The sequence below is a fragment of the Rhincodon typus genome, chromosome 9, assembly GCF_021869965.1.
Source record: "Rhincodon typus isolate 14 chromosome 9, sRhiTyp1.1, whole genome shotgun sequence".
Taxonomy (NCBI): domain Eukaryota; kingdom Metazoa; phylum Chordata; class Chondrichthyes; order Orectolobiformes; family Rhincodontidae; genus Rhincodon; species Rhincodon typus.
Window position 1 is genome coordinate 79797326 of NC_063340.1, and position 24649 is coordinate 79821974.

The 24649-nt window shown below is 41.1% G+C and overlaps 1 protein-coding gene across 1 annotated transcript in view; it reads right to left on the reverse strand.

The window, feature by feature from the left end:
- The window catches only part of kif28 (kinesin family member 28), a 56974-nt gene that overhangs the window by 3831 nt on the left and 28494 nt on the right, over positions 1 to 24649 (reverse strand). Inside the window, 9 exon segments of the mRNA XM_048601367.1 lie at positions 3107 to 3273; positions 7007 to 7141; positions 8393 to 8667; positions 9632 to 9739; positions 11826 to 11928; positions 12811 to 12961; positions 12964 to 12979; positions 16204 to 16327; positions 19314 to 19374. Coding sequence (XP_048457324.1) covers positions 3107 to 3273; positions 7007 to 7141; positions 8393 to 8667; positions 9632 to 9739; positions 11826 to 11928; positions 12811 to 12961; positions 12964 to 12979; positions 16204 to 16327; positions 19314 to 19374 — 1140 coding nt within the window.

Genomic DNA, 24649 nt, shown 5'->3' on the forward strand with positions numbered 1-24649 from the left:
CTGCTCCTCTGATGCTGCTTGGCCTGCTGTGTTCATCCAGCTCTACACCTTGTTATCTCAGATTCTCCAGCATTGGCAGTTCCTACTATCTCTGAAAAAATTTTAGTGTAGATTTGTAGCTCGGGTTGTGGGTGTTGAGGTTGGTTGGCTCGCTGAGCTGGTTTGTTGTTCCGCAGACGTTTCATTACCATTTTGGGTAACATCGTTAGTGCAGCCTCCGATGAAGCACCGTTGTGTTTTCTCGCCTGTTATTTAAACTCTGAGGTCCGTTGAACTGGATTACCTCACTTCCAGTTTTCCTTCCCAATGGAGTGTATATGGGGTCTAGCTCTAAGTGTTTATTGATGGCTTTCTTAGTGGAGTACCAGGCTTTTAGGAATTCCTGTGCCTGTCTCTGCTTCACCTGTCCCAGGATCTTGGTGTTGTCCCAATCGAATTGATGGTTCTCCTTATCCATGTGGATGGAAATGAGTGAGTATTGGTTTTTTTTGTTGTCAATTGATGTACGTGTACCCTTGTTGTTAATTTCCTTCATGTTTGTCGGATGTAGTCTCTGCAGGGAATCTTGTATATGACATTGGTCCTGTCTATAGTGGGTAGTGGGTCTTTGGTTCGGGTGAGCAGTTGGCATAGGGTTGATATGGGTTTGTGTGCTACTCTGATGCCCTAACAAACACATAGAGCTAGACCCCATATACACTCCATTATGAAGGAAAACTGGAAGTGAGGTAATCCAGCTCAACGGACACCAGAGTTTAAAAACCAGGCGGAAAAACACAACGGCGCTTCATCGGAGGCTGCATTGATGATGTTATCCAGGAGGGTAATGAAACGTCTGTGGAACAACAAACCAGCTTGGCGAGCAAACCAACCACAAGACAAAACACACGATGAGTTGCCAAATTATTTCTGTAGGCTGAGCAAGGAGAATGCTGTTACCAGTGTTGTTCAATTGTGAGTTTTGGAATTACATTGTAAAAACTTAAAACACTTTAAGACATTTTTTTTAGATTTCCTTTCTCAGACTGTCCAAAGGCTATCTAACAAATGTAGTTGATGTTTTTAAATCTTTAAACATTATTTTAACTTAACATTCATACTTTTAGATCTTTACTTAGTCTTATATTTATTTACAGTGAAATATTACAAATATATGCCTCCTAATTCTACTTCATAAAGGTTCACTAAGTTTTTCTTTAAAGTGCTCAAGTAAAATCCAATTTAACGTCTTCAACTTACAGAGAATTAATACAATTGACATTCAATTAATAAGCCACACTTCTATATCATGACTTATACTATAATAACAAAGGCAAATAGGTAGGATAACTGTTTCATCAAGACTACCATTCCTTGGAACCAATTCCCCACAAAAATATCTTCAATAGCTAGAGCATAGAATCTGGAGCCTAGAGTTTAGAGTGTAGAGCCTGAATTAACTCATAGAATGTTTATTCCATTCATTGCTCCTGACCTAATATCACCATCTTCAGTGGAAAGAAATTTCTGACTTTATATTGTTCTTTCCCAGGATGTGAAACTATGAAGCACTATCTATCCATACTGCAATCCCATTGCCACACTACAGAGATAAAAAATACATGGGATCTGAAACTCTCCTGCACACAACACTCTCTTTCTCTCTCTCTCCCACAAACACACACACACACTCTCTCCACTGCCCCCACTCACATACACACATGCACAGACTCACTCTCTCTCTCCCCCCAACTCACTCATATATACACACACACATACACACACACACACACACACACACAAACATATAAATCTATGGGGTGAATTTGTATTTGCAGATACATTCAATTTATTCAAAAAGCACACAATTTATTGACAGTCAGTCAATATGGCATTTTATAAATTCTACTTTTAGAAACAAAACCAGTCTGACTCCAAACCAAAACATAAACAGATTCTAAACAAGGCCTCACATCTAACTTGTATTGTCTGACCTAAAATGTTATCTCTTCTTTACACTGATAAAACTTTTAGTTCTCTCAGGACAGTGACTTGAAAGGTATTTGGGGAGTTACATATACATATTAATCAATTAAAACTTTTTAACTGATTAAAGATTTAACAGCATCTTAGGTTTGTTTAATACACCCTCATCAGTGGTGTGACCCTTTCATGTTTTAGTTATAAATTCTGTGTCTGATTCCACCTCTCTCACTAACACCTGAAGAAGGACCAAGGCTCCAAAAGCTTGTGTTTTCAAATAAACCTGTTGGACTATAACCTGGTATCGTGTGATTTCTGTCCACCCCAGTCAAACACCGGCACCTCTACCTCATATTACTATTAATATTAATAGTAATATTACACTATTATTGTAATAGTGCCCTTCTTACATGCCTTTTCTATCTCCTGATTTATTTTCTTCCCCACATCCTGACTACTGCTAGGAGGCCAGTACATAACTACCATCAGTGTCTTTTCTTCCTTTGCAGTTCCTCAACTCTACCCATACAGATTCTATGCCCTCTGACTCAATATCACTTCTTGCAATTGAATTAATTTCATAACTTATTAAAGCAGCAACACTGCCCCTCTGCCCATCTGCCTATCCTCTCAATAGGATATGGTTTAGTTCCCAGTCTTGATTCCTTGCAGCCACTTCTTTGTGATATTCACAACATCATACCTGCCAATTTCAACATGCCCTACAAACTCATTTACCTTGTTTCATATACTGCATGCATTTAAATACAACACGCTCACTCCTGAGTTGGCTGCCCCCCACTTCTCATAGTTGTCCCCTTATCTCCTGTGCCTGAAATTAGATTCCTGACCCTTTCCATACACTCTGTCCTATTACTTGTTCTGGAAATTTTAATCTCTGCTGAGACCTCCCCCCCGCTTTAACTTTGTCCATAACTTTCCAAGCCTCCCCCCACCCCATCTATTCAGTTTAAAGCCCTAGCCACAGCCTTGGTTATGTGATTCGCAGTGATTCTGCTCCAAGCATGATGAAGCCCATCCCATCTGACCAGCTCCCTCCTTCCCCAGTACTGATGCCAATGTCCCATGAATTCGAATCCGTTTCTCCCACACCAATCTTTGAGCCACAAAGGTCTTTTATTACCTTGTAGGCCCCACAGATCCAGGACCAGAGCATGGCTTTGTAGATAGTTCAGTAGTTCCTGTGACACACTTTTGACAGTGAATTGCGTTACTTGATCAATTCTTGCATTGACAGTGTTCCAGGTAGGTTTGGTGCAGAAAGGGTATGGATGGTTAAAGACATTATACCTGAAGAGATTAGCACACAGTTAATCTTTCTCACAGCCCTGGCTTATGAGTTCGTCAGGTATACTTTTCACATACACTAACGTGCGCATTAATTGTGCACAAGCTACCACTAACAGAATATGTCAATAATTGTATACGAGATATAATTTTTTCAGCAATTACTGGCTGCATACTGTTAGGCATCTAGACTTTAGATTCTAGACTCTTTGGTATCCATGATACACGATGAGAAAGTGCACAATTGTTGTTAAACTTGATTAGTACAGGATTTAATTAAAACTCCTCTACCGTGTGCACTTGTCACAGTGACTTCTCTTCACAACACTTCCATCCACTACGTAGAATTGTGGTAAATTTACAACATAGCTAACAGGCCATTCAGGCCATCAGCTTCATTCTGGTATTTGTGTTTCAAAGGCACCCATGGAATCCTATTGCAACAAGAGTCACATATTTGGGAAGGATCATAGTCATTTTTAGAAATGCTCATAATGTAAGCAGAACTCTTTTTAACACTCCAAGCATAATTTTTAAAAAGTATGTAAAGGGCAGGAGATTAAATGTCATGATAGGTGAAGAGCTTGTCTTTAAAACTCCTTTTGATGCTTTTGACAGTTTCGATGAGTTTATATATTTTTTATATTTTTAAATGCGTTCATATCTACTTTTCAGAATTCTAAAGTGCACTTCATCTCTCCCAAAGGGCAGTTCATTTCTCCAAACGTGTACCTGACCTTAACCAAAGGTGTCCCAGAACCAAATCCAATGACTACTGCCCAGTGGCTCTGACCTCAATAATCATGAAGTTCTTTGAGAGCCTGGTCATGACCCACATCAAGTCCAGTCTCCCAACCTGCCTCGATCCCTTACAATATACCTACCGACATAACAGGTCCACAGCAAATGCTGTATCCCCAGCCCTGGAACTTCTGGACATCAAAGACACCTACGCCAGACTCCTCCTCATTGACTACAGCTCCACCTTCAACACTATTATTCCCCTCCAGACTGATCTCAAAACTACATGACCTTGGTCCCAGCTCCACCCTCTGCAACTGGATCTTCAGCTTTCTGACCCATAGGCTGCAATCAGTGAGGATAGGTAACTGCACCTCCTCCACAATAACACTCAACACTGGAGCCCCCCAAAGAATGTGTCCTCAGCCCCCTATGGTACTCCCTGTACACTCACAACTGTGTTGCCAAATTCCAAACGAATGCCATCTACAAGTTCGCTGATTACACCACCATAGTGGGACGGATATCCAACAGTGACAAGTCACAATTCAGAAGAGAGATAGGGGGCTTGGTGACATGGTGTAATGAAAACAACCTCTCTCTCGACGTCAGCAAAACTAAAGAACTGATCATTGACTTCAGAAAGACAGGAGGAGAACACACCCCCATCTACATCAACGGAACTTAGGTTGAGAGGGTGAACAGCATCAAGTTCCTGGGAGTGACGATAACTGACGAACTGTCCTGGACTTTCCACGTACATGCAACAGTCAAAAAGGCACAACAATGCCTCTTCTTCCTCAGGCAGCTCAGGAAATTTGGCCTGTCCATAAGGTCCCTCACCAACTTCTACCATTGAAAGCATACTGTGCAGGTGCATAATGGCCTGGTATGGCAACTGCTCTGCCCAGGACCGTAAGAAACTACAGAAGGTGGTGTGCACAGCCCAGACCATCACAGAAGCCAACCTCCCATCCATGGACTCTATTTACATGGCTCACTGTCGCAGAAGGCGGCCAACATCATCAAAGACCCATTGCACCCTGGCAATGACCCCCTACAACCTCTTCTGTCAGGTAGAAGATACAAAAGCCTGAAAACGTGCATGAACAGGTTCAGGAACAGCTTCTTCCTGGCCGTTATTAGACTGAGGAATGGACTCTCTAGCCTCAAATAATGCTGATCTTGCTAACGTTGATCTCGCCTAGCACACGCCCTGTGCAATGTAGTTTTGGAATACCTCACTATCATACAGTTGGTATTGTTCATGTATAAGCCTTCACAGTGAGTATCTGACTATTGGAGTCTCACATTGCCCTGATATCTGGACATTCAAGTGAGAGATCAATGGAGAGCAATTAGGAGCGCAAACAGGAACTGATTTTATTCACTTCTTGGCTAAAGAAACTGAGGCCAGCTGCACAATTCTATGGGATTACTGATACAGTTCAATTAAAACATCCTGGATTGGAGACTGGATATGGAATATTCGTGTCAGAAACCACAAAAGCTGGAATTGAAAGATAGCTGCAAGTAGCTGAGGAAAAGACAATGTATTGCTTCAGGTGAGACTCATTGTCAGAAAGCAACCATCTAGGTTTCATGACAAACAGTTCCTCAATGGAAGGAGGGAAAATCCTCTTTACCTAATAGCAACCAATGAATATCTAAGCCCTGACTCCAATCTTAACTGAGAGTTGTGTAGTTTATGACTTAGAGGCAGAAAGATGTAAAATGTCCCAGGAATTCAAAACCATCTTGTAAAACCCACACCTTCGCACAGTTTTAGTCACAATATTGTCCTGTAGGCATCTCTTGTCATCAGAGAAGGCAGAATAAAGAATGTTAAAACTTGGACTAGCCATCTGAGTTACAAGGAGAGACAAGCAAAACTGGGAATGTTTATACCGACAAAAAGACAACTCTGGGAAAAACTTGTTTTACATTGCAAGATGCACAAAAACATTGAATCTTAATAACAATTGCACATGGCCAGCAACTCTGTGTAGGTCATGTGCTGCAATAGATAGTGTTAGTGTCTCTGAGCCACAAGTTCCAGGTTCATGTCCCACTCCAAGTTGAGAAACGAGTGCTCATAATATGGCCAAACAGGTTGAATATCAACCTTCAAATCATTCCAAAACGTACCAATGGTAGATGGAAAAAGCGGGAGAGATTCTTGGTCAACCACATGGTGGTAACAACATTGGAGCTTCTGTCATCTCTATTCGTAGCTCCAAATTACAACAGGTGTGTTAAAAAATAATGTATGTCAACACATCAACTTGGACTCCCTACGTAAATTGTGACACATCACTACTAATCAAGAACTTTACCACAAATGCTATGTACTCAAATGCAGAAGAGGAGAGAAAATGCAGCATGGATTTCATGTCTTTATGCAAAAGATGATGAAACAGTGGATCAGATTTCCCAGGAGAGCGATGAAGACCTATGGCATCTACAAATTCGAGAAGAAATATATTATGTTGCAGAGAAAGGACTGGGGGATTTGGGAGATAAAACATGCAAACTCTGGGATTAATTAACAAGGTGTCTTTTCCTTGGGGTGAGGGATTTCAAGACTGGGGTCATATTTTTATATTTTAGAGGAGAAAGATTTAAAAAGTACTTGGGGGCAATTTTTTTACATGGACAGTGGCTTTTGTGTGGAATGAACTTCCAGAGGAAGTGGTGGAAGTGGGTACAGTTACAACGTTTAAAAGACATTGATAAATACACGAATAAGAAATATTTGGAGGAATGTGGGCGAAGCACAGGCAGATAGGACTAGTTTAGTTTGGGATTATGGTTGGCGTGGACTGGTTAGACCAAAGGGTCTGTTTCTGTCCTCTATGACTCTATGACTCGAAGATGGCAATGGTTTTCAGTCATGTCCATTCTTATTGTTGGGTCAGGGGTGTCCTGCAGGGTGCTTGACACCCATTGACCAAATAATCATCATGTTTAATTCCATATGAAAAGATATTCTTACTGAATCTGAATTCCTCTCTTGCTGTTCTGTTTCAGCCACTTGATTCCCAAGCACTGCTTAATCTGAACCTGAAGATCCAACCTCTGACCCACCATTTCTGTGGGATCGATGAGGATCTCATCTTCACTCAGAGGTCTAGAAAAAAATACAGACTGATCTAATATTCTGAAAATGTACATAATAAGGCACAGTCATACTATATACACCAATTCTCAGGATGATTAGCTGCACATGGCAATGCAAATTGTTCAGAAGAGATATACCACTGTCTTCACAATACAGTGTAGCCAAATAAAGTAAAGCTACATGTTTAACATTCATATCCAAAATGCCAAAGGAATTCATAGAATCTCTACAGTTTAGAAGTAGGCCATTCAGCCAATCAAGTCCACGCAGACCCTCCCACTCCTGCTCTATCCCCAAAAACCTCCATTTCCCATGGCTAACCCACCTCGCCCGCATATACCTGGACACTATGGGCAATTCAGCAAGGCCAATGCACCGAACCTGCACATCTTTGAACTGTAGGAGAAACCTGCATAAACATAGGGAGAAATGTAAACTCCACACTGACAGTTGCCCAAGGCTGGAATTGAACCTGGGCCCCTGGTGCTATAAGGCTGCAATGCTGAGCCACATGACTGTAATTGAGACAAGCTATTGAGATAATCATATTCTTTTTAAGATTTAAAAGATTGAAAATTACATTTTGGGATGCCTTGGGAATTGAATATTTTCTCTTTGGCCTGATTGTAGTTATACTGTTAGCAGCACAATGACTGAGTGTAACTTCTAAAGGTGATCTCAAACCATTGGTTCACAGTTTAATTCAAATAATTTTACATTTGGATTGTATCAGACTTACATAGCATCAGACTATTCTTCAATATAAGAGGTGCGGTGCAACTGTGCCTATGTTTTTCCCCAGCGAGCATTTTAGTAATTTTTGTATCAACCAATATGATCTATACCAGTAGAGATTTGCAGCAGCATGGTCTGCTTTTCCACAGAGTGGTTGCACCAGAGGTGATTGCTTTTCTTTCAAAGGGAAAATGGACAAGTGTTTAAAGTACAGGAAATTATGGGATGACTGGGAGAGAGTGGAGCAGTAGGATTCACTCTGAAATGTTCTACAGAAGAAGCTATGCAGGCACAATGGGTTGGTTCGCTGTCCATTGTGCTGTTACTGTCTGTAATATATATTTACAGGACTGGAGTGATTTGATTGTTGACTGCCGAAGATTTCATTTTAGCCTATGTTACAGCCTTCCTAACATACTCAAAGCGGATATGCAAAACATTAGTCTGTCTTTTGTGATAAATTTTGGCTTGAATGGTTGTTTGGAAAGAAAAAGACAAACTGAAAACACCTCTTCTGAAACTTACTGTCCAGATGGAGTGCATGGCACCAGATTCATCTGTAAAACAGCCTCTTCTTCACCTTGTGAATTGTGAAACTCTACATGTTCTTCTAGTGGAATACAGTAGTTGAGAGATTGAAGCCAGATGTATGCAGTTCCTAAATGGACTGCCTCAATAGGGTCCCAGAATGGATCACTCTCTCTATCCAGAGAAACGGTCTGTCCATCGATGAAACGCTGATATATGTCTTCCATGATGAACTTTCTATTCACAAACTTAGCCTTTGACCAGACCCATACCTGTGATATTGGAGAACCATGGGGATCAGACCTTCTAGTTCTCTAGACCAAGGACATGAGATATAATGCTTTAATGCAAATTACAGTAACCAGAGTGTTCAGTTCAAACATACACAACTTTGCATCAACAGTTATTATGTGTATAAAGTTGCACTCAGTTGGGAATGAGACCTTGCTCCTTTATCTTGCAATGATGAATTGTTCCTAAGTTTCTGTCAGAGTTTTTTCAGCGGTATGGCGGCTAATTGGTTAGCACTGTTCCCTAACAGCACCAGGGACTTGGGTTTGATTCCACCCTTAGGCAATTGTTTGGAGTTTGCACATTCTCCATGTGTCTGTTGCATTTTTGCCCACAGTCCAAAGATATGCAGGTTAGTTGGATTGCCCATGCTAAATTGCCCAGAGTGCCCAGGGATGTGTGGGTTAGGCAGATTAGCCATGGGAAATGCAGGGTTATAGGGATATGCTGGGGGAGGGGTGGGGCGGGGGTCGTCTGGGTAGGATGCTATTCGGAAGGTGGGCTGAATGGCCTGCTTCCGCACTGTAGGGATTCTATGATTCTTGTTACATCATTAGGAGACCCATGAAATTAACTCAGTGAAGGTATCCACCTGACATTTGTTCCCTATTGATAGTTCCAATTTTACCCCAGATTTGATTTAAAATAGGGGACTTTTGTGCGGAGCAAGAGAAACTGCTCGAACTATTCTCACGTAAGATTTTTACAGCTGACAGGAGAGAGGAGATCTTAATCATGTCAACTGAATGAGCGTCTTACATCGCCTATTCCCAAACAATACTTCTCTTCCACGGCCACCAGCATATCCAAATCCCATACTCAATGGTGCTATGAAAGGAAAATGGATTTTAAAATTGGGAAAAGTGGTTAAAGAGGAAAAATAACTTTCTTCTAATGCAACACAATTGGTGTCAAAGCATTTCATATGAATGTATTCCTCCATACCTGATGAGTCACTTTATTTGTCACCTTCACTATCACCTCCTTCACAAGGTCATGGCCCCTGGAGTCTGTTAATGCCAAGTTCTTCACTTCCAATTCAAACTTGAGATCCTGCCATTAAACAATTAAAATACTATAAAGTCACAGAAACAGACCCTTCGCTCCAACTCGTCCATGCTGACGACATATTCTAAACTGAACTAGTCCCGTTTGCCTGTGTTTGGCCCATATCACTCTAAACCTTTCCTATCCATGTACCTGTTCAAATGTCTTTTAAATGCTACAATTGTAGCTACCTCTACAACTTCCTCTGACAGCTCATTCCATTCACACACCTCTGTGTGAAAAAGTTGCCCCTCATGTTCCTTTTATATATATTAATGATTTGGAAGAGGGAACAAAATATTGCATCTCCAAGTTTGCAGATGATACCAAGTTGGGTGGGGGTGGGGTGGGGTGGTCAGCGAACTGTGACAAGGATGCAGAGATCCTTCAGCATGATCTTAACAGGTTCGATGAGTGGGCAAATCAATGGTAGATGCAATATAATTTAGTAAATGTGAGGTTATTCAATTTGAAAGCAAAAGCAAGAAGGCGGATTACTACCTGAATGGCTGTAAATTGGGAGAGGGGAGTGCGCAGTAGGACCTGGACGCCCTTGTGCCCCAGTCACTGAAGGTAAGCATGCAGGTACAGCAGGTGGTAAAGAATGCAAATGATATGTTGGCCTTCATTGTGAGAGGTTTCGAGTACAGGAGCAGGAATGTGTTGTTGCAGTTATACAGGGCCTTGGTGAGACCACACCTAGAATATTATGTGTAGTTTTGGTCTCCTTTTCTGAGGAAGGATGCTCTTGCTCTCGAGGGAGCGCAGCGAAGGTTTACCAGGCTGATTAAGGGGATGGCGGGTCTGACATATGAGGAGAAATTGACTAGGTTGGGGGTAGCAAGAACTGCAGATTGTTTTTGCAGGAAAAACAGACAAATGAGGGAGGATCTCAGACACCTTTAAAATTCTAACAGGACTAGACAGGGTAGATGCAGGGAGCATGTTCCCGATGGTGGGTGTGTCCAGAACCAGGGGTCACAGTAGATTTAGGACAGAGATGAGGAGACATTTCTTCACTCAATGAGTGGTGAGCCTGTGGAATTCATTACCACAGGAAGTAGTTGATGCCAAAACATTGAATGTATTCAAGAAGTGAGTAGATATTGCATTTGGGGTGAATGGGATCAAAGGTTATGGGGAGAAAGCAGGATTAGGCTATTGAGTTGGACGATCGGCCATGATCGTGAAGAATGGTGGAGCAGGCTCGAAGGACTGAATGGCCTCCTCCTGCTCCTATCTTCTATGTTTCTATGATCTAAATCTTTCCCCTCTCACCTTAAGCCTATGCCATCTAGTTTTGGACTTCCTTACCCTTGGAAAAAGACCTTGGCTATGCACCAAATTTAAGCCCCTCATGACTTTATAAACCTCTATAAGGTCACCCCTCAGCATCTGACGTTCCGGGGAAAAAAGTCCCTGCCTATCTAGCCTCTCCTTATAACTCAAACCCTTCGTCCTGGCAACAACCTTGCAAATTTTTTCTGTACCCTTTCTAGCTTAACAACATCCTTCCTATAGCAGGGTGATCTATTTGAGCATCATGTCACTTTGGTGCTGAGGGAGTACTCCACTGTCAGAGATGTCATCTTTGAGATTAACCTGAGGCCATGTCTGCTCAGTATTCTGAAGAATATCCATGTCAAACTCAAAACATTAACTCTGTTTCTCTTTTCACAGATGCTGCCAGACCTGCTGGGTTTCTCTGGCATTTTCTGTATTTATGCCGTGCCTGCTGTCTCTAAGAAAGATCCCTTTCATTCAAACAAAAGATGGGTATTATCCTAGCATCCTGGACAACATTCCTCCCTTGAACAACATTATTAAAAACAGTTGGTTATTCATTGATTTGCTGCTTGTGAGTCATGGATTTGTGGAAATTAGATCCTCCAAACCCATCTTCCAAACACCAGTAACTTTACATCAGACATAACTCATCAATTGTAAAGCATTCTTCAGGATGTAAAAACTGTGAGGTAAGTGTGAGTTTACTCCTCAACAATGTGACACAGCATTGCCTGTCTAGAGGAGGATGAAAGAGAAAGATAGTGAGATTCGTGCAAGAGAGAGAAAAAAGAAATAGCATGATTACCTTATTTAACTCCTTGCTGATCTGGTTTGCTTCCACCGCCAGAGGCTTCACCCTGATGTAATCAAGGAACACAGCAAGCACACTCGGGTCCACTTTCTTGTTCCTACTTGTAGGACCTGGTCAGTGGGCGATCAGAAAGTTGTTAGAGTCACAGGGAATAACTGCTGCTTGTGAATCACTTACCCCACTCCTTAACCAGACATTTCTGTGCAGTTGAACAATTAAAATATGACTACTGTGTTACCAGAAGAAAATACGGATCTATGATTTAGTGCTATCCATTGCAGTTGTCAAGGCTTTTGACCCCTTCATAGTGCGTATTAAATGTATTAAAAATCCTCCAGGACCACCACAAAGCCACTGATTGTTTCTGAACAAACACCAACACTCAAACATCATGCTAGTTTAAACCTGAAAGTTCATGGAGTCATAGAGTCATACAGCAGGGAAACAGACCCTTTTGTCCAACCAATCCAATCCAATCATGTTTCCAAACTAAACTAGTCCCACCTGTCTGCATTTGGCCCATATCCCTCCAAACATTTCTTATTCATCTACTTATGTAGATGTTTTTTAACCATTGTAACTGTACGTGTTAGTTAGTTGGTTAGTTAGTTAGTTCATCACTAACTCAGTGTATTTTGTATAAATATTTGCTTTTGGGATCTGGTAACTGGGACCAGGCTGCATGTTTTACACGGCCAAGTTACCTGATCTGTATCAATTGTCTTCACAATTGAAAGGCCACTTCAGGAGGGATTAAGAAGGAAGCACATTTTGTAACATTACAGTCACATGTAGGTTGGACCAGGAGGCAGATTTCCCATTGAATGTCTGTCGTGGTTTTGAATGACAATCCAACAACTTTCAGAGTCTTTTTTCTCCCTTTGGTGCCAGTCTGCACATTTCATTAATGACTGGGTGCAGTGGATTTTGAACTCAGGACTGCTGCATTACTAACTCAGTACCATAACCAGGATACCACTGTAGTCCTGGCTTTACCTGCTTACCAAGAGCATCTCTGTCAAAACCTTCCACTGCTGCCAGCTCTGACTGGAAGAAGTCGTAGTCATATTTGCTCAAGTCCTCACCGTTCCGCTCGCAAGGAAATCCTACGTAGAGGTACGTGCTGTTGATCCCAGAATAAGTCTATCCTGAGGTACACAAAAGCAAAAATTAAAGCCAAAAGCACTTGTCATTGATTAGTTGCCCATTTCAAAACAGAACAACAAATATTTTTCCAACACATTTTAACGTAATTTTGAGGGAACAGCTTTTAAGTGAAAAAGTTGCTTTCTCTTCTGAATAAAACAAGAACTTGATTCAAATAGCACTTTCATACTGTGTGGTATTTGCTTTGACTGCCACTACAGGCATGTCATGGTGTATGACCAGAAAAGGAAGGTGTAGAAATAGATCATTCTGCTAATCGAATATACTCCACCATCCATTGAGATTATACTTGAGCCGATCACCCTTCACTTTCATGACTTATCCTTATGACACTTGATTTTATTTAAAAATCTGTCTCAGCCTTGAATATACCCAGTGACTCAACCTACTCAGCAGTAAAGAATTCCACAAATTAACTACCCTCTGAAAGAAAAAATATCCTGCTCATCTCTGTCTTAAATGTGCAACCTGTTATTCTGAGATCGTACCTTCTGGTCTTAGACTCTCCACAATGGGGAAACAACCCAACCACATCTACGCTGTGAAGTGCCCTAAGAACCTTATATTTTTCATTAAGGTCACCTCTCATTCATCAATACTCCAATGTGATGGCACTATGCCCTTTAAGAGAGATGTATTCTGTCCTGTTTCATTTGCAGAGAGGTGTTGACACAGTGGTGCTGAGATGTCTCCTTCAGATAGGCAGTTGGTAAACAGCTTTTGAGTTCTTCCTTGGTGTTGTTTTTTAATGAGACAAAAGAATCATGAGTGGACAGGATCAGGGCTCACACAGACCCGTGAAGGTTTTTAGTTTTGCTTTCAGTTAGAAGAAGACAAATGGAATGTTGGCTTTTATTTCAAAGGGAATGGAGTATAACAATAAGGAGGTCTTGCTAAAATTCTACGAGGACCCACCACAGACCATACCTGAAATATAGTAAACAGTTTTGATTCCATTAACTAAGGAAAGATATATCAGGAACTAAAACAAAGTTGCTGGAAAAGGTCAGCAGGTCTGGCAGCATCCATGAAGGTAAAAACAGAGTTAATGTTTCGGGTCCGGAGATTCTTCCTCAGAACCTGTTCCTGAAATGTTAACTCTGTTTTTTCCTTTACATATAAAGCATTGTTGGGCTACAACACAGCAGGAACAACAAAAGGGATTGATACAAGATGACTCCTAGATGGGCTTGTGAGCTCCTTTATTGCGCATCTGAGTCCTTGACAATTCATTGCCATTTCTTGGCTCTTTCTTTCCCAATCTCCTGTTTTCTATTACTACATTTCCATGGTTCCAATGGTTGGGGATTTAGTCTTAACTACAAGTTAATTTGGAGGTGCAATGGGTAATATCCTGGCCTCTGAGTCAGAAGATCCAGGTTTATGTTCCATTCCAGGACATGATGATTGCTAATAACATTGCTGAACCAGTTGATAATGGGTTTGTAATTTCTTCTTTTAACACATTTGCAGATGGTAAGAACAGGACAGATTCCTGACCAGCTAGTGGAGCCTCTACCATTCATAGCTCTGGACTACTCCTAGTAATAATGCATGTTTACACAATAACATGCACTCCCTGAGAAATTGATAACACTGCATTCAGTAGTTATTTGATAGTTTCAACAGAGTTTATTCCTTGTCCGTGAAAGCACTGTATCTGTTCTTACATTTGCATTCCAAATTCTTGCATTTACAGTGGACTACAGCTAAAGATTCAGTTGTTCCAATCTGCTGTTCATTTGTTCAGGTTTTATGTCTTTTACCAGGCTAAAGTGCATCCCCACCACTGTTGTTACTCACTAAGCTTGGGACCGCCCTAATATATTTTCATCTTCAGCTAGAGTCCACTAGAATTTTGTTTTCCTTTGTCAAAGTCCATATCTCCACCGCCTCCACATCTTACAGATCTCCTCTGATTGTCTGAGAAACAGTTGCCATGGAATCTTTGCATCTACCTGAGCAGGTAAGTGGGGCCCCAGTTCGTCAGGTTGATAGCGTTGTTAAGAAGGCGTACAGTATGTTAGGTTTTATTGGTAGAGGGATTGAGTTTCGGAGCCATGAGGTCATGTTGCAGCTGTACAAAACTCTGGTGCGGCCGCACTTGGAGTATTGCGTACAGTTCTGGTCACCGCATTACAGGAAGGATGTGGAAGCATTGGAAAGGGTGCAGAGGAGATTTACCAGGATGTTGCCTGGTATGGAGGGAAGGTCTTATGAGGAAAGGCTGAGGGTTTTGAGGCTGTTTTCGTTAGAGAGAAGAAGGTTAAGAGGTGACTTGATAGAGACATACAAGATGATCAGAGGATTAGATAGGGTGGACAGTGGGAGCCTTTTTCCTCGGATGGTGATGGCTAGCACGAGGGGACATAGCTTTAAATTGAGGGGTGATAGATATAGGACAGATGTCAGAGGTAGGTTCTTTACTCAGAGAGTAGTAAGGGCGTGGAATGCCCTGCCTGCAAAAATAGTAGACTCGCCCACTTTAAGGGCATTTAAATGGTCATTGGATAAACATATGGATGATAATGGAATAGTTTAGGTTTGATGGGCTTCAGATTGGTTTCACAGGTCGGTGCAACATCGAGGGCCGAAGGGCCTGTACTGCGCTGTAATGTTCTATGTTCTATGTCATTTCATTCAAAAGACAGCACTTCCAACAGAGCAGCATGCGTTCAATGGACAGCCCAAGTGGATTTCTGTGTTCAAAGTGAGATTTCAGCACAAAACCCATGCTTTAGATGTGAGATCCACTATTGGCGTATATTACGCTGCATATAATTATTTCACCAAATTTATTCTTTCATGGGATGTGTGCGTACTGCATTTGCTGCCAAACTGTAACTGCTTTTGAACTGAGTACTGTAGATTGCTAGGCCAAAACAGAGGGAAGTTAAGAGGCAACCACATCGCTGTGGGTCTGGAGTCACATGTAAGCCAGACCAGGTAAGAATGGCAGTTTCCTTCTCTAAAGGGTATTCATAACCTAGTTGAGCCAATCAATGATACTTATCAGGGCCACCATCACTGAGGGTATCTTACAATTCCTGCTTCTCCTTAATTGTATTTACATTCCCCCGGTTGCCCAGTTGGGATTTAAATCCATGTCCTCAGTGGGTTAGCTCCAAAGACATTACCATCATACCACGGTGTCCCTTAAGTCTTCACAAAGAACAGCTTCTTTTAAAAAAGACAAGAGAATTACCAAATGTTTAAGTTGAACTTTAGCAAAGACAAGGACCCCATTTAAAGTCACTTTAGCTTGTCCACAAGGCTCCAGGGTTACTTTATTGTCGAGATTTGTGACGATGGCATGTTTATCAGCAACACTAAAGAAGAGAAAAGGCATAAAATCGATCATTTTTAGTCAAGCAATAGCGACTTCACAATATGCATACTACTGTGTTATACACGAACACAAGAACCACAGGCAGGAGTAGACTATTCAACCTCTCAAGACTGCTCCACTATTTGATACAAATGTTTCTGATCACATCTCAGCCTCAACTCCACTTTACAGCCTGCTCCTGATAACCCTTCAACCCAACACTACTTAAAAATCTGTTTGTCCTCTCCTTAAATTTACTCCAAGCCCTGGCATTCACCACACTCCAGGATAGTGAATTTCCCAGAATCATGACCCTTTGAGACAAATGATTTCTCATCTCTGTTTTAAGTCTGCTACCCTTTTGCCTAAAACTAAGAGAAAGCATCTCTTCTATGCCTACTTTGTCAATTTCCTTTAGCACCCTATGTACCTCAATTAGATCTCCTCTCATACTTCTAAACTCCAGACAGTATCTGCCTAAACGTTCAGTCTCTGTTCATAAGACAAACCACTCAGCACTGGAATCAATTTAGTAAAGCTCCTCTGATCTGTGTCCAATGCAACTTCATCCGTTCTCAAATAAGGGGAAAAAAAAAACTTGATGCAATATGTCCAGTGCGATCTCACTAATGCTTTGTACAGTTGCAGCAACACTCCCCTACTTTCATACTCTATTCCTTTAGCAATAAATGCCAAAATTCCATCTGCCTTCCTTATTCCTGGCTGTACCTGCATACTAGTTTTCTGTGATTCATGCATAAGGACACCCAGTTCCCTATGCATTGAAGCAATTTGAAATTTCTCTTCATTCAGACAATAAGTTGCTTTTCTATTCTTCCGATCAAAATGGATAACCGCATACTTATCCATGTTAAACTCTATCTGCCAAATTGTGGCATTTGTAAATTTCCTTATTTCTTATTGTAACATACTTTCTACATATATTAGTGTATTTGCAAATTTGTCTATAGTGCTCGCTATCATCAATATCATTAATACAGATTATAGATTGTTGGTGCCTCAGGACTGAACTCTATGGTACCCTAATAGTTACATCTTGCCAACCAGAAAAAGATGCATTTAACCCAACTCTCTGCTTTCTGTTGGTTAGCCAATCTTCTATCCAAGCTAATAAATCACCTCTAACCTCATGTGACCTTACTTTGTGTACTCACCTTTTGTGTGGCAACTTATCAAATGCCTTCTATAAATCCAGATATACTACATCTACTGGATCCTCATTATCCAACTTGCTTGTTTCACCTTCAAAGAAATCTGGCAAATTAGTCAGACACAATTTACCCTTCATAAAACCATGCTAACTCTGACAGATTGTGCTTGACTTTGCAAATGCCTTGTTATTCCTTCCTTAATAATGAATTCTGACAATTACTCAACAACATGCAACAGATTACAGTGTGACAGTCCATAGCACTTTAGAAATTCCCAGGACAGAGAGAGGCCATTCAACCCATTAAGTATGTTCTGAGCAATTCACCCGTAGCTTTGCTTCAAGTATTTATCAAATTTTCTATTAAAATATGTAATGGTCTCTGGCACATACACTCTGTCATAATGCAATCCCTCTTCCAAAAATTCTGGATAGAGGAATTTCCTCATTAATTTTCTCACTCTCTTTGCAAAAGTCATTGTCTCCTCACCTAGAAGTTTTTTTTCCTTATTTACTCTATCAATTTCTTCATCATTTTTTAAAAAAAGACCTCTAGTTCAATCTCCTTTGCTCCAATTATGAACTGTCTCAGTGTCAAGTCTGTGTCACATCTCTGGTAATGTTTGTTGAATTTATACATCTGCTTTCTCTGTTACATTTATCCTATAAAGTGGTACCTAAAAGTGAATGCAGCACTCAACTTGCAACTTTATCAATCTTTTGAAACAATTTATTGCCACTTTTTGCACATTATTAGACTTTTTTTGAAGTACTATGCACCTACCATTGCACTTTTAGAGATTTATTTAAACTCCTGTGTTTCTTTCTTATTCAATCACTTGAGCATCTTGTCTTTGTGGTTTCTTTTCTCAAAGACCCACTTTGAATTGCACTAGCCATGTGTCTGCCCATTCCAATAACCCGCTTTCCTGAAATCTTTTAGACATTTTCCCAGGAGATGTTTTACGTGTCAGGCATAAATTCCGAGAATGTTTTTTGACAGGTCATTCACCCATGGCAGGGAGTAGGAAGCACAGCTGAGCCTGTTTATGTCTTCACCTGATATCCATGTAAGTGTCCACTATCCAGCAGAAATGACCGGATAGCAATGAGGAGCAGCATTCTCAGACTGGGGGATTGAATGCCTTGCAGCTCTTGCCATTCTGACTTGGCTGTGATTGCCTAATGAATCAACCACAAAGAACCTTGTAACCTTGAAAATAAAGAACTTTGACCCTTAAACCTGTCTTCTAAGATTTGGGAGATTTGAGTCACCGTGGGCAGTGTTTCATGTCAGGACTTGACAGCCATGGAAAGTGTGTTTATAACGCAGCTTAAGAGACTGATTATCAACCTACAAATCCTTCCATCACATGCCAAGGTAGTAAAAGAGTGGAAGAGACTCCAGGTCACCAATGCAATGTGGTGCCTGTCAGGTTATAGCCACTGGCTTCAGGCTGGTGACCTGTTCTAGGAAACACAATCTGCTGTAAACAGATATAGGCGTGGGATTTGCTTGCCTCATGTATTTCTAGACATGAAAGGTTTGTTTGGTCTATATGGATACTAATGAGGCAGCTCTAATTCCTAACTAATAAATGAAGGACGCAAAGCATCCCCTTCCTAAATGAAGAAAGTATAACACAATAATTATTTAGCTCACAAATCTGCGAATGTAAATAGCTCCTCATTTACATACTATCACTGTCAATAATCTAGCAACTTGTCAGTACTTTGCAAGAAACTTCCAGTTGACTATTCCAGTAGTTTGTAAGCATTTTTAAAATAAAAGTATCCCATTGAGTTTTCCACATACCCGAAACCTTTAATAACAATCGCCTGTGAGAAACTTGTAGATTGTCCCATGACAGTCTCTCCTGAAACAAAGCACAGGCATTCTAAGCTCTACAAGTGCATTCAAAACGTCAATGAAGGCATAACATCCTGTAAAATTAAATGTGCAAGGAACAGGTATCATTCATGCTTGTGTGAACAGGTCACATAATTGCACTTAATCTCTCTATCTTCTCAGTGTGTGAATGTTGTACACAAACACTGCACTGCAAGGCATTAAATTGCAGAACTTTTTGGTCCTTCTCGCCACAATGTAAACCTAACAATCTGATGAATGATAAACTGGGTGACTCCATCATTTTGTCATTTTTACTTCAGTCTATAGCATTTCCCTTAGGCTCATTCATGCCAAATTACCTCTTCAATGCCCAGGTATAGGAATGTAGAAACATAGATCTCAAGAGGAGGAATAGGCCACTCAACTTATCGAGTCTGCTCTGTTTTTCAATAAGATCATAGCTGGTCTGATTGTGGTCTGATCTCACCTTTCCTGTCTGCCCTCCATAACTCTTGCTTCCTTGTCCACTAGAAATCTAACTAAATCCAATGACACAACCTCCAGTGTTTCCTGGGAGAGAGAATTCCACAGACAAATGATCTCAGAGAAAAAAGAAATCCTCTCGTCTCCATCTTAAATTGTGTTACCTTAAAGTTTTTGAGAAGATGTGTGGATTGGGTTGTGGATGAGGTTGTAGATTTGCTTGCTGAGCTGGTGTGTTTGATTGCAGATGTTTCGTCACCTTGCTAGGTAACATTGTCAATCCACCTCCAGTGAAGCATTCGTGTTCTGTCCCGCTTGTTATATATATGCCTCAGTTTGTTGGGGTATTTGGTACCACTTCCAGCTCTGTTTCTCAGTGGTTTGGGGGTACACAGGGTCTAATTCAATGTGTGTGTTGGTGGAGTTCCTGTTAGAATACCAGGCCCCCAGGAATTCCCTGGTGTGTCTCTATTTGGCTGGTGCGATTATGGATGTGTTGTCCCAGTCGAATTCATGTCCCTCTTTGTCCTGTGTAGTGAGATAAGTGAGAATTGCTCGTGTCTCTTGGTGGCTAATTGGTATTTGTGTATCCCTATTGTCAGTTTTCTTCCAGTTTGGCCTATATAGTGTTTCTCACAGTCCTTGCATGGTATTTTGTATATTATACCAGTTTTGCTGGTGGGTTTAGGTTGTATAGTGGGGAGTGCTGTCCATTCTAACCTTTGCATTTGTGCATCTGTAATCAGTCCTGATATTCGGTATCCCATTAGTGTTCCATTGATTTGTTTGTATATGCTGTCATTGAAGGTGAAGCGGGTTGTGAGGCACAGATCTAATAGTTTCATGGTGGTGTTCTTATTGATGTTGTTAGTGTCCTGCTTACTTGATTTGTGGCAATTGTCTCTTTGGCTAAGTTGATGTTTTTGGATGTAAATAGTGCTGTTACGTTGAAGGATATCATCATCTCATCCTCTTCTTTCCTGGTGTTCTTGATGACGTTGCAGAATTCTTGGAATGAGTGGATGGAGTGGGTATTGTTCTCAACTAAGTATTTCAATTTCTGTTGTAGTTCTTTGGCAAGTCTCTATGTTGGTGTGCCTAGTAGTGAGACAATGGGTCTGAGGGAGACCTCCCGGTTTGTGTGCCTTGGGGAGTCCATAGAATCGGGGTGTGCTGGATCCCTCTGGCTTCACTTTTTGGTAGTCTGTCTTGCTGATGTTTCCTGAGTTGTGTAATTTCTTCAGGGTTGTTGTAATCTGGTTCTCTAACTGTGGTGTTGGGTCTATTGCCATCGGTTGGTAGGTGTTGGTAATTGCTAGTAGTGCGTTAGCTTTCTCGATGTATTGGGCTCTATTGATGATTACTGTCATGCATCCTTTGTCAGCTGGTAAAATTATAATGTTCCTGTCTTTCTTGAGTCTTTCCAGGGCTTTCCTCTCTTCTGTGTTGAATGTGTTCCACTTTCCTTTTTTGCTCAGTGTTGGGACTATCATCTGTCTGATGGTCTGTTGTACTTCTTCTGTGAGTCCGTTGCTCTTTAGTGTCAATTCCAGCGCAGCCAAGAAGTCAGTCTTTTTGGTGTCTCTCTAGTTATAATTCACTCTGCGTACTAGGACGGTCTTCTCAGTGTCTGTACGTGGTCGGTATGAGATGTTTTTAATCCATGAATCTGTGTTGTCCATGTCGTTGTTGTGGGTGATTTTGAACATGTTTTCTTGTAGGGTTATTCTTTTCTTTGTTCTGGTCTTTTGTTGTTGTATGCTGATGGCTTGTTCCAGTGTGATGTCCATTCCCGATCTGTTGCATTGTGTCATCTTGTTCTTGTCTCTCACACAAGAGAAAACATTCTCCTAGTAATCAAATTCTCTCAGGAACATATTCTTAAAGAATCACAAGGAGAATCCCAAGGCTTTTTATGCGTATGTTAGGAGAAAGAGGGTAACAAGGGAAAGAGTAGGCCCACTCAAGGACGAAGGAGGGAAGTTATATATAGAGCCACAGGAAGTGGGGGAGACCCTGAAAGAGTACTTTGTATCAGTTTTCACCAAGGAAAAGGACATGACTAATGTTGAGGTCAGGGATGAGTGTGTGAATACTCTAGAGAATGTCAACATATTGAAAGAGGAAGTTTTGGGAATCCTAAATTGCATTACAATAGACAAGTCCCCACGACCAGATGAGATCTTTCCCAGGTTACGCAGAGAGGCGAGGGAGGAAATAGCTGGGGCATTGGCAGATATCTTCACATCCTCGTTGACCACAGGTGAAGTTCCAGAGCACTGGAGATTAGCAAATGTTATTCCCTTGTTTAAGAAGAGATGCAGGGATAATCCAGGAAACTATAGGCCGGTGAGCTTGATGTCTGTGGTGGGGAAACTCTTGGAGAAGATACTGAGGGATAAGATATGTGCGCAATTGGAGGAAAATGGACTAGTTAGTAACAGGCAGCATGGTTTTGTTGGGGGAAGGTCATGTCTCACCAACCTGATTGAATTTTTTGAAGAGGCAACAAGGATAATTGATGAGGGAAGGGCTGTGGATGTAGTTTATACAGACTTTAGTAAGGCATTTGATAAAGTCCCATGTGGCAGGTTGGTACAAAAAATAAAATCACAAAGGATTCGTGGTGGCCTGGCTAGATGGATAGAAAACTGGTTTGGTCATAGAAGACAGAGGGTAGTGGTGGAAAGATGTTTTTCAGAATGGAGACCTGTAACTAGCGGTGTTCCACAGGGATCAGTCTTAGGCCCTTTGTTGTTTGTAGTATATATAAAGGATCTGGAGGAAAATGTGGGTGATCTGATAAGCAAAATTGCTGATGACCCAAAGATTGGTGGAGTTGCTGATAGTGCCAACGATTGTGAAAGTATACAACAGGATATACATAGATTGGCAACTTGGGCACAGAAGTGGCAGATGGAGTTTAATCCAGATAAGTGCAAGGTGATGCATTTTGGAGGATCAAATTTAGGTGTGAATTATATTGTAAATTCCTTAGGAACACTAACATTCAGATGGATCTGGGCATGCGGGTCCACAGTTCCCTGAAAGTGGCAACACAGGTAGCCAAGGTGATTAAGAAGGCATATGGCATGCTTGCCTTCATCACTCAGGGTGTGGAGTGCAAGAGTTGGCAAAACATGTTGCAGATATCTAAAACCCTTGTTAGGCTGCATTTGGAGTATTTGGTCACCACACTACCAGAAGGATGTGGAAGCTTTGGAGAGAGTACAAAGAAGGTTCACCAGGATATTGCCTGGTCTCCAGGGCATTGACTATGAAGAAAGGTTAAAAAGACTAGGATTGTTTTCACTGGAAAGACAGTGGCTGAGAAGAGACCTGATAGAGGTCCACAAAATTATGAGAGGGATAGAAAGGGTGGATAGTCAGAGGCTTTTTCCCAGGGTTGCAGCTTCAATTACAAGGGGGCACAGGTTTAAGATCAGAGGATGAAAGTTTAAGGGAGATGTGCAAGGGAAATTTTTCACGTAGAGAGTGGTAGCAGCCTGGAATGCACTACCAGAAGAGGTGGTGGAAGCGGGCACACTGAAGACAGTTAAGAGGCACCTAGATGGGTAATGAATAAGGACGGAATAGAGGGATACAGATCGAAAAATGGCAGGTTTGCTTTTAGATTAATTAGGGCACGATGGTCAGCACAGGCTTGGAGGGCTGAAGAGCCTGTTCCTGTGCTATACTTCTTCATTTGGTCATTTGTTCAAGTGTTACGTTGTTGAAGGAGGCCATTCAGCCAATTCTATCTGCACCAGCTCTACAAATGAGCATTATAATCTATTGCCAATTTCCTGTTTTCTTCCCATACCTTTGTTCGCTGTTTCTATCCATATAATCATCTAATGCCCTCCTGAATATTTCAGTTGAACCTGCCTCCATCATAGTTCTAGGCAATGCATTCCATACTTTCACTGCTCACTGTGTGAAAAGGTATTTTTCACACAATACATCCTCCTTTTGTAAATCACTTTAAATCTGTGTCCTCTGGTTCTTGATCCTTTGATGAGTGGAAACAGTTTCACCCTATCTACTACGTCAGCCCCCTCATGATTTTGAAAATGTCTAACCAGATCTCCTCGCAGCCTTCTTCTGTCCAAGGAGAATGGTGCCAATTTCTACAATCTATCCTCAAAATTGATGTTCCTCATCCCTGGATCCTTTTTTATAAGTCACTTTTGCACTCTCTCCAATATTCACATGCTTTCTATAACATGTTAATCAGCTCATCCCTCATTCTTCCAACCTCCAAGATTATAAGACCAATCTGTTCAGCTTCTCTTCATAAACTAAGCCCTTCATCACAAGATTGAGATGAGTGAATCTTCACTGAACTGCACCTAACTCAATTACATGAGTTTTAAATAAGTAACATGATAATTTGGTTAAGAATAGTCACATAAATCATGCTTGGTTGTTTCAGGATTTTCTGCTAAATCAGTTAAAGGCAAGACGAAAATTATAAATGAACAATTGGTGCCCATTTGTTTAAACGTTGCCAACTGATCCTGAGCTCTCACATCTAGATGTAAAAAAGAAAATTCTCTGCTGGCCCTCACACATCTGTTGTGATGATCAAGCAAACTTCATTTAGTTGTAGTAGGAACTTCATTTAGTTGTTCCCTGCAAAGGAGAGATTTTAGTCTTAATCATGTTACATTGCTGTCTCACCACACACCAAACTTCAGATTCAAATCTGGAGTACTTAAGAAGGGGAATGCTGTTCAATATCAACTTCTTGATTGGTGAGTGTGCAATCAGATTCAGAAACAAAACAGAACATTCAAATTAAACCATTGGAAAGA